General features: G+C 33.4%; 1 protein-coding gene across 1 annotated transcript in view; it reads right to left on the reverse strand.

The window, feature by feature from the left end:
- Window positions 1-12,327, reverse strand: part of LOC124259827 (helicase-like transcription factor) — a 60,581-nt gene that overhangs the window by 26,056 nt on the left and 22,198 nt on the right. Inside the window, 2 exon segments of the mRNA XM_046694028.1 lie at window positions 8,925-9,022; window positions 9,587-9,637. Of these exon segments, the coding sequence (XP_046549984.1) occupies window positions 8,925-9,022; window positions 9,587-9,637 (149 nt within the window).

Raw genomic sequence — 12,327 nt, forward strand, 5'->3', positions numbered from 1 at the left:
AGCAAACAATATAGCGATATGTAAGAGCTGTCAGATTGTTAGATAAGTTTATTGTAATACCACTGTAGCGATATGTAATGCAGCATAGATAAGTTTATTGTAAATACAACTGTAATAGTAGATAAGTTTATTGACTATGATATGTAAGCGTAGATAAGTTTATTGTAATACCACTGTAGCGATATGTAAACGTAGATAAGTTTATTGTAATACAACTATAGCGATATGTAAACGTAGATAAGTTTATTGTAATACCACTGTAGCGATATGTAAACGTAGATAAGTTTATTGTAATACCACTATAGCGATATGTAAACGTAGATAAGTTTATTGTAATACAACTATAGCGATATGTAAACGTAGATAAGTTTATTGTAATACAACTATAGCGATATGTAAACGTAGATAAGTTTATTGTAATACAACTATAGCGATATGTAAACGTAGATAAGTTTATTGTAATACAACTATAGCGATATGTAAACGTAGATAAGTTTATTGTAATACCACTGTAGCGATATGTAAACGTAGATAAGTTTATTGTAATACCACTGTAGCGATATGTAAACGTAGATAAGTTTATTGTAATACCACTGTAGCGATATGTAACCGTAGATAAGTTTATTGTAATACAACCATAGCGATATGTAAACGTAGATAAGTTTATTGTAATACAACTATAGCGATATGTAAACGTAGATAAGTTTATTGTAATACAACTATAGCGATATGTAAACGTAGATAAGTTTATTGTAATACAACTATAGCGATATGTAAACGTAGATAAGTTTATTGTAATACCACTGTAGCGATATGTAAACGTAGATAAGTTTATTGTAATACCACTGTAGCGATATGTAAACGTAGATAAGTTTATTGTAATACAACTATAGCGATATGTAAACGTAGATAAGTTTATTGTAATACCACTGTAGCGATATGTAAACGTAGATAAGTTTATTGTAATACCACTGTAGCGATATGTAAACGTAGATAAGTTTATTGACCTACCACTGTAGCGATATGTAAACGTAGATAAGTTTATTGTCATACAACTATAGCGATCTGTAAACGTAGATAAGTTTATTGTAATAGAACTATAGCGATATGTAAAGCGTAGATAAGTTTATTGTAATACCACTGTAGCGATATGTAAGCGTAGATAAGTTTATTGTAATACCACTGTAGCGATATGTAAAGCGTAGATAAGTTTATTGTAATACCACTGTAGCGATATGTAAGCGTAGATAAGTTTATTGTAATACCACTGTAGCGATATGTAAGCGTAGATAAGTTTATTGTAATACCACTGTAGCGATATGTAAGCGTAGATAAGTTTATTGTAATACCACTGTAGCGATATGTAAACATAGATAGATAAGTTTATTGTACTACCACTGTAGCGATATGTAAACGTAGATAAGTTTATTGTAATACCACTGTAGCGATATGTAAACGTAGATAAGTTTATTGTAATACCACTGTAGCGATACTAGATAAGTTTATTGTAATACCACTGTAGCGATATGTAAAGCGTAGATAAGTAAGTTTATTGTAATACCACTGTAGCGATATGTAAACGTAGATAAGTTTATTGTAATACAACCATAGCGATATGTAAACATAGATAAGTTTATTGTAATACCACTGTAGCGATATGTAAACGTAGATAAGTTTATTGTAATACCACTGTAGCGATATGTAAACGTAGATAAGTTTATTGTAATACCACTGTAGCGATATGTAAACGTAGATAAGTTTATTGTAATACCTGTACTGTAGCGATATGTAAACGTAGATAAGTTTATTGTAATACAACTATAGCGATATGTAAACATAGATAAGTTTATTGTAATACCACTGTAGCGATATGTAAACGTAGATAAGTTTATTGTAATACCACTGTAGCGATATGTAAACGTAGATAAGTTTATTGTAATACAACTGTAGCGATATGTAAACGTAGATAAGTTTATTGTAATACCACTGTAGCGATATGTAAACATAGATAAGTTTATTGTAATACCACTGTAGCGATATGTAAACGTAGATAAGTTTATTGTAATACCACTGTAGCGATATGTAGCGTAGATAAGTTTATTGTAATACCACTGTAGCGATATGTAAACGTAGATAAGTTTATTGTAATACCACTGTAGCGATATGTAGCGTAATACCACTGTAGCGATATATAGCGATAGATAAGTTTATTGTATACCACTGTAGCGATATGTAAACGTAGATAAGTTTATTGTAATACCACTGTAGCGATATGTAAACGTAGATAAGTTTATTGTAATACCACTGTAGCGATATGTAAACGTAGATAAGTTTATTGTACTACCACTGTAGCGATATGTAAACGTAGATAAGTTTATTGTACTACCACTGTAGCGATATGTAAACGTAGATAAGTTTATTGTAATACCACTGTAGCGATATGTAAACGTAGATAAGTTTATTGTAATACCACTGTAGCGATATGTAAACGCACATAAGTTTATTGTAATACCACTGTAGCGATATGTAAACGTAGATAAGTTTATTGTACTACCACTGTAGCGATATGTAATGTAGATAAGTTTATTGTACTACCACTGTAGCGATATGTAAACATAGATAAGTTTATTGTACTACCACTGTAGCGATATGTAAACGTAGATAAGTTTATTGTACTACCACTGTAGCGATATGTAAACGTAGATAAGTTTATTGTAATACCACTGTAGCGATATGTAAACGTAGATAAGTTTATTGTAATACCACTGTAGCGATATGTAAACGTAGATAAGTTTATTGTAATACCACTGTAGCGATATGTAAACGGAGATAAGTTTATTGTAATACCACTGTAGCGATATGTAAACGTAGATAAGTTTATTGTAATACCACTGTAGCGATATGTAAACATAGATAAGTTTATTGTACTACCACTGTAGCGATATGTAAACATAGATAAGTTTATTGTAATACCACTGTAGCGATATGTAAACGTAGATAAGTTTATTGTAATACCACTGTAGCGATATGTAAACATAGATAAGTTTATTGTAATACCACTGTAGTGATATGTAAACATAGATAAGTTTATTGTAATACCACTGTAGCGATATGTAAACGGAGATAAGTTTATTGTAATACCACTGTAGCGATATGTAAACAAAGATAAGTTTATTGTAATACCACTGTAGCGATATGTAAACGTAGATAAGTTTATTGTACTACAACTGTAGCGATATGTAAACGTAGATAAGTTTATTGTAATACCACTGTAGCGATATGTAAACATAGATAAGTTTATTGTAATACAACTGTAGCGATATGTAAACGTAGATAAGTTTATTCTAATACCACTGTAGCGATATGTAAACATAGATAAGTTTATTGTAATACAACTATAGCGATATGTAAACATAGATAAGTTTATTGTAATACCACTGTAGCGATATGTAAACGTAGATAAGTTTATTGTCATACAACTATAGCGATATGTAAACATAGATAAGTTTATTGTAATACCACTGTAGCGATATGTAAACGTAGATAAGTTTATTGTCATACAACTATAGCGATATGTAAACGTAGATAAGTTTATTGTAATACCACTGTAGCGATATGTAAACATAGATAAGTTTATTGTAATACCACTGTAGCGATATGTAAACGTAGATAAGTTTATTGTAATACCACTGTAGCGATATGTAAACGTAGATAAGTTTATTGTAATACCACTGTAGCGATATGTAAACGTAGATAAGTTTATTGTAATACCACTGTAGCGATATGTAAATGTAGATAAGTTTATTGTAATACAACTGTAGCGATATGTAAACATAGATAAGTTTATTGTAATACCACAGTAGCGATATGTAAACGTAGATAAGTTTATTGTCATACAACTATAGCGATATGTAAACATAGATAAGTTTATTGTAATACCACTGTAGCGATATGTAAACGTAGATAAGTTTATTGTCATACAACTATAGCGATATGTAAACATAGATAAGTTTATTGTAATACCACTGTAGCGATATGTAAACGTAGATAAGTTTATTGTCATACAACTATAGCGATATGTAAACATAGATAAGTTTATTGTAATACCACTGTAGCGATATGTAAACATAGATAAGTTTATTGTAATACCACTGTAGCGATATGTAAACGTAGATAAGTTTATTGTAATACCACTGTAGCGATATGTAAACGGAGATAAGTTTATTGTAATACCACTGTAGCGATATGTAAACGTAGATAAGTTTATTGTAATACAACTGTAGCGATATGTAAACGTAGATAAGTTTATTGTAATACCACTGTAGCGATATGTAAACGGAGATAAGTTTATTGTAATACCACTGTAGCGATATGTAAACGTAGATAAGTTTATTGTAATACCACTGTAGCGATATGTAAACGTAGATAAGTTTATTGTCATACAACTATAGCGATATGTAAACATAGATAAGTTTATTGTAATACCACTGTAGCGATATGTAAACGTAGATAAGTTTATTGTAATACAACTGTAGCGATATGTAAACGTAGATAAGTTTATTGTAATACAACTATAGCGATATGTAAACATAGATAAGTTTATTGTAATACCACTGTAGCGATATGTAAACGTAGATAAGTTTATTGTAATACAACTATAGCGATATGTAAAAGTAGATAAGTTTATTGTAATACCACTGTAGCGATATGTAAACGTAGATAAGTTTATTGTAATACAACTATAGCGATATGTAAACATAGATAAGTTTATTGTAATACCACTGTAGCGATATGTAAACGTAGATAAGTTTATTGTAATACCACTGTAGCGATATGTAAACGTAGATAAGTTTATTGTAATACAACCATAGCGATATGTAAACATAGATAAGTTTATTGTAATACCACTGTAGCGATATGTAAACATAGATAAGTTTATTGTAATACAACCATAGCGATATGTAAACGGAGATAAGTTTATTGTAATACCACTGTAGCGATATGTAAACATAGATAAGTTTATTGTAATACAACCATAGCGATATGTAAACATAGATAAGTTTATTGTAATACCACTGTAGCGATATGTAAACGTAGATAAGTTTATTGTAATACAACTATAGCGATATGTAAACGATAAGTTTATGTAAAGCATAGATAAGTTTATTGTAATACCACTGTAGCGATATGTAAACGTAGATAAGTTTATTGATAGCGATAGTAAACATAGATAAGTTTATTGTAATACCACTGTAGCGATATGTGTATTGTAATACCACTGTAGCGATATGTAAACGTAGATAAGTTTATTGTAATACAACTATAGCGATATGTAAAAGTTTAGCTGTAGCGATATGTAAACATAGATAAGTTTATTGTAATACCACGATATGTAGCGATATGTTTAAACGTAGATAAGTTTAGTTTATTGTAATACCACTGTAGCGATATGTAAACGTAGATAAGTTTATTGTAATACACACTACGTAGATAAGTTTATTGTAATACCATGTAGCGATATGTAAACGTAGATAAGTTTATTGTAATACAACCATAGCGATATGTAAACATAGATAAGTTTATTGTAATACCACTGTAGCGATATGTAAACATAAACATAGATAAGTTTATTGTAATACAACCATAGCGATATGTAAACGGAGATAAGTTTATTGTAATACCACTGTAGCGATATGTAAACATAGATAAGTTTATTGTAATACAACCATAGCGATATGTAAACATAGATAAGTTTATTGTAACACCACTGTAGCGATATGTAAACGTAGATAAGTTTATTGTAATACAACTATAGCGATATGTAAACATAGATAAGTTTATTGTAATACCACTGTAGCGATATGTAGCGTAGATAAGTTTATTGTAATACCACTGTAGCGATATGTAAACGTAGATAAGTTTATTGTAATACAACTATAGCGATATGTAAACATAGATAAGTTTATTGTAATACCACTGTAGCGATATGTAAAAGTAGATAAGTTTATTGTAATACCACTGATATGTAAACGCGATATAAGTTTATTGTAATAAGCGATATGTAGCGATATGTAAACAGCCGTAGATAAGTTTATGTAATACCACTGTAGCGATATGTTATAGATAAGTTTATTGTAATACCACTGTAGCGATATGTAAACGTAGATAAGTTTATTGTAATACAACTATAGCGATATGTAAACATAGATAAGTTTATTGTAATACCACTGTAGCGATATGTAAACGTAGATAAGTTTATTGTAATACCACTGTAGCGATATGTAAACGTAGATAAGTTTATTGTAATACCACTGTAGCGATATGTAAACGTAGATAAGTTTATTGTAATACCACTGTAGCGATATGTAAACGTAGATAAGTTTATTGTAATACCACTGTAGCGATATGTAAACATAGATAAGTTTATTGTAATACCACTGTGATATGCGATAAGTTTATGTAAGCGATATGTAGATAAGTTTATTGTAATACCACTGTAGCGATATGTAAGCGTAGATAAGTTTATTGTAATACCACTGTAGCGATATAAACGTAGATAAGTTTATTGTAATACCACTAGATAAGTTTATTGTAATACCACTGTAGCGATATGTAAACGTAGATAAGTTTATTGTAATACCACTGTAGCGATATGTAAACGTAGATAAGTTTATTGTAATACCACTGTAGCGATATGTAGATAAGTTTATTAGATAAGTTTATTGTAATACCACTGTAGCGATATATGATAAGTTTATTGTAATACCACTGTAGCGATATGTAAAGAATAAGTTTATACATACTGTAGCGATATTGTAATAATACCACTGTAGCGATATGTAAACATAGATAAGTTTATTGTAATACCACTGTAGCGATATGTAAACATAGATAAGTTTATTGTAATACCACTGTAGCGATATGTAAACATAGATAAGTTTATTGTAATACCACTGTAGCGATATGTAAACGTAGATAAGTTTATTGTAATACAACTATAGCGATATGTAAACATAGATAAGTTTATTGTAATACCACTGTAGCGATATGTAAACGTAGATAAGTTTATTGTAATACCACTGTAGCGATATGTAAACGTAGATAAGTTTATTGTAATACAACTATAGCGATATGTAAACATAGATAAGTTTATTGTAATACCACTGTAGCGATATGTAAACGTAGATAAGTTTATTGTAATACCACTGTAGCGATATGTAAACGTAGATAAGTTTATTGTAATACAACTATAGCGATATGTAAACATAGATAAGTTTATTGTAATACCACTGTAGCGATATGTAAACGTAGATAAGTTTATTGTAATACCACTGCGATAGCGATATGTAAACGTAGATAAGTTTATTGTACTACCACTGTAGCGATATGTAAACGTAGATAAGTTTATTGTAATACCACTGTAGCGATATGTAAGCGCACATAGATAAGTTTATTGTAATACCACTGTAGCGATATGTAAACGTAGATAAGTTTATTGTAATACAACCACTGTATAGCGATATGTAAACATAGATAAGTTTATTGTAATACCACTGTAGCGATATGTAAACATAGATAAGTTTATTGTAATACAACCATAGCGATATGTAAACGGAGATAAGTTTATTGTAATACCACTGTAGCGATATGTAAACATAGATAAGTTTATTGTAATACAACCATAGCGATATGTAAACATAGATAAGTTTATTGTAACACCACTGTAGCGATATGTAAACGTAGATAAGTTTATTGTAATACAACTATAGCGATATGTAAACATAGATAAGTTTATTGTAATACCACTGTAGCGATATGTAAAAGTAGATAAGTTTATTGTAATACCAGCACATGTAGCGATATGTAAACATAGATAAGTTTATTGTAATACCACTGTAGCGATATGTAAACATAGATAAGTTTATTGTAATACCACTGTAGCGATATGTAAACGTAGATAAGTTTATTGTAATACCACTATAGCGATATGTAAACGTAGATAAGTTTATTGTAATACCACGATATGTAGCGATATGTAATACCACTGTAATGTAAGCGTAGATAAGTTTATTGTAATACCACTGTAGCGATATGTAAACGTAGATAAGTTTATTGTAATACCACTGTAGCGATATGTAAACGTAGATAAGTTTATTGTAATAATAACCACTGTAGCGATATGTAAACATACCAGCAGACAATCAGTTAACTACCAGCCAGTTACTGATGCGACAGGGGCCAGACAATCAGAAACTAACATACCAGCCAGTTACTGAGCACCGTCAGGGCCAGACAATCAGAGCTAACATACCAGCCAGTTGACTGAGCACAATCAGAGAGCTTAACAGGGGCCAGACAATCAGAGCTAACATACCAGCCAGTTACTGAGCACCGTCAGGGGCCAGACAATCAGAGCTAACATACCAGCCAGTTACTGAGCACCGTCAGGGGCCAGACAATCAGAGCTAACATACCAGCCAGTTACTGAGCACCGTCAGGGGCCAGACAATCAGAGCCAACATACCAGCCAGTTACTGAGCACCGTCAGGGGCCAGACAATCAGAGCTAACATACCAGCCAGTTACTGAGCACCGTCAGGGGCCAGACAATCAGAGCTAACATACCAGCCAGTTACTGAGCACCGTCAGGGGCCAGAGAATCAGAGCCAACATACCAGCCAGTTACTGAGCACCGTCAGGGTACAGACAATCAGAGTTAACTTACCAGCCAGTTACTGAGCACCGACAGGGGGCAGACAATCAGAGTTAACTTACCAGCAAGTTACTGAGCACTGACAGGGGCCCGACAATCAGAGTTGACCTACCAGCCAGTTACTGAGCACCGACAGGGGGCAGACAATCAGAGTTAACTTACCAGCAAGTTACTGAGCACTGACAGGGGCCCGAAAATCAGAGTTAACTTACCAGCCAGTTACTGAGCACCGACAGGGGGCAGATGATGAGAGTTGCCCGAGCTCCATCTGTGTGAGTCCTCCCTGTGGTCTGATCACAGTTGCTGAGACCTGGCAAGTGAGAATAAAACTCAAACAATGTATTGTGGAACAAAGTCTGAATTTGTGCTGAATAACTAGGGGTGGGTATTGCAGAGAATTTTCATATTGCAATATATTGCGATGGGAAAGCATGTATTGCGATATGTATTGCAATATATTGCCTGAAGTATTTTTAAACAAAATACTACTTATGAGCGAGTTAATGCTTGATTTATAGAGCAAAAACACAACAAAATCACTAGGCTTGATTAAGCTTTAATAACAACTTTTAATCATGGTAAAATAAAAATGTGAAGAATATTTGGCACAAATGAAACAAGGAAATATCCGAAGATTTCCAAATGCAAGTCAAAATACCGGTTTTCAACCAGCGTATCGCTATACGTATCGTTTTCATGTCTGAACCGGTAAATACCGGTAAACCGGTTATATTGCGCAGCCCTATGAATAACTTAAACTGGCCTACTCCAACACTCATGGGCTTATGAAGATCAATTGTGACCTCCCCGCTTTATCATGTGTACCATGTGTATTTAGTCATTTCAGGACAAACATGGGCAACATCTATCTTACCTGCTTCATTCCACTTGAACGGAACGTGGACATCTGGGAGTTCATCATCACCTAAAAAACAGTTCATCACCTATAAAAGTTCATCATCACCTATAACACAGTTCATCATCACCTATAAAAGTTCATCATCACCTATAACACAGTTCATCATCACCTATAAAAGTTCATCATCTCCTAAAACAGTTCATCATCACCTATAAAAGTTCATCATCACCTATAAAAGTTCATCATCACCTATAACACAGTTCATCACCACCTATAAAAGTTCATCATCACCTATAACACAGTTCATAATCACCTACAAAAGTTCATCATCACCTACAACACAGTTCATCATCACCTATAAAAGTTCATCATCACCTAGAACACAGTTCATCATCACCTATAAAAGTTCATCATCACCTATAACACAGTTCATCATCACCTATAACACAGTTCATCATCACCTAGAACACAGTTCATCATCACCTATAAAAGTTCATCATCACCTATAACACAGTTCATCATCACCTACAACACAGTCATCATCACCTACAACACAGTTCATCATCACCTATAAAAGTTCATCATCACCTAGAACACAGTTCATCATCACCTATAAAAGTTCATCATCACCTATAACACAGTTCATCATCACCTATAACACAGTTCATCATCACCTACAACACAGTCATCATCACCTATAACACAGTTCATCATCACCTATAACACAGTTCATCATCTCCTAAAACACAGTTCATCATCACCTATAAAAGTTCATCATCACCTATAAAAGTTCATCATCACCTATAACACAGTTCATCATCACCTACAACACAGTTCATCATCACCTATAACACAGTTCATCATCACCTATAAAAGTTCATCATCACCTACAACACAGTTCATCATCACCTATAACACAGTTCATCATCACCTATAACACAGTTCATCATCACCTACAACACAGTCATCATCACCTACAACACAGTTCATCATCACCTATAACACAGTTCATCATCACCTACAACACAGTCATCATCACCTACAACACAGTTCATCATCACCTATAACACAGTTCATCATCACCTATAACACAGTTCATCATCACCTATAACACAGTTCATCATCACCTACAACACAGTCATCATCACCTACAACACAGTTCATCATCACCTATAACACAGTTCATCATCACCTATAACAATTCATCATCACCTACAACACAGTCATCATCATCTATAACACAGTTTATCATCACCTATAACACAGTCATCATCACCTATAACACAGTCATCATCACCTACAACAGTCATCATCACCTACAACACAGTTCATCATCACCTATAACACAGTCATCATCACCTACAACACAGTCATCATCACCTACAACACAGTTCATCATCACCTATAACAGTTCATCACCTATAACACAGTCATCATCACCTACAACACAGTCATCATCACCTACAACACAGTTCATCATCACCTATAACACAGTTCATTATCACCTATAACACAGTTCATCATCACCTACAACACAGTCATCATCACCTTCAACACAGTCATCATCACCTATAACACACAGTTCATCATCACCTATAACACACAGTTCGTCACCTACAACACAGTTAATCATCACCTATAACACAGTTCATCATCACCTTGAACACACAGCTCATCATCACCTATAAGGCAGTTAATCATCACCTAGAACACAGTTCATCATCACCTAGAACACACAGCTCATCATCACCTATAAGGCAGTTAATCATCACCTAGAACACAGTTCATTATCACCTAAAACAGTTCATCATCACCTCGAACACACAGTTCATCATCACCTACAAGACAGTTCCTCATCACCTACAGGACAGTTCATCACCTCGAACACACAGTTCATCATCACCTACAACACAGTTCATCATCACCTAAAAACACAGTTCCTCATCACCTACAGGACAGTTCATCATCACCTATAACAGTTCATTATCACCTATAACAGTTCATCATCACCTACAACACAGTTCATTGTCACCAGTAATACCATCATCACCTACAACAGAAGTGTCAAATATTTGATTTGCAAGTTTATTGTTGGATAAATAACTTGATGAGTAAACAGTGAAACATCTTCTGGTTTACAGCATCAATGATATTTCGATGTAGATTCTTACGTGCATCGAGTTTACATTTAATACCAGTTTAACAAAGTGGTTGAACTTCCTATGGTATTTGATAAAGCATAAGCTAGGTCAGATACGACAGGATGTCATAAGTTTCGTAAAATTAGTATATAATGAGAATGAGTATGGTACTGCATTTATTACCCATGTTTTTAGTAAATAACAGTTGCTATTTGTGCAGTTTTTCTATTCATGAACTGAAACCAGTTTAAGAAAGTGGTTGCAGAGTAACTGACTGAACAAATGCCCACGCACACGTTTGTGCATCAAATGTATGCACACTATGAATAATAGCACATCAGATGGAACCTACTGGAGTCAGTGGAGATGGAACCTACTTGAGTCAGTGGAGATGGAACCTACTTGAGTCAGTAGAGATGGAACCTACTTGAGTCGTGGAAGTCAGTGGAGATGGAACCTACTAGAGTCAGTGGGAGATGGAACCTACTTGAGTCAGTGGAGATGGAACCTACTGGAGTCAGTGGAGATGGAACCTACTCGAGTCAGTGGAGATGAAACCTACTTGAGTCGTGGAGATGGAACCTACTTGTGTCAGTGGAGATGGAACCCACTTGA

The sequence above is a fragment of the Haliotis rubra genome, unplaced genomic scaffold, assembly GCF_003918875.1.
Source record: "Haliotis rubra isolate DU_JTF1 unplaced genomic scaffold, ASM391887v1 Scf1183, whole genome shotgun sequence".
NCBI classification, from domain to species: Eukaryota; Metazoa; Mollusca; class Gastropoda; order Lepetellida; family Haliotidae; genus Haliotis; species Haliotis rubra.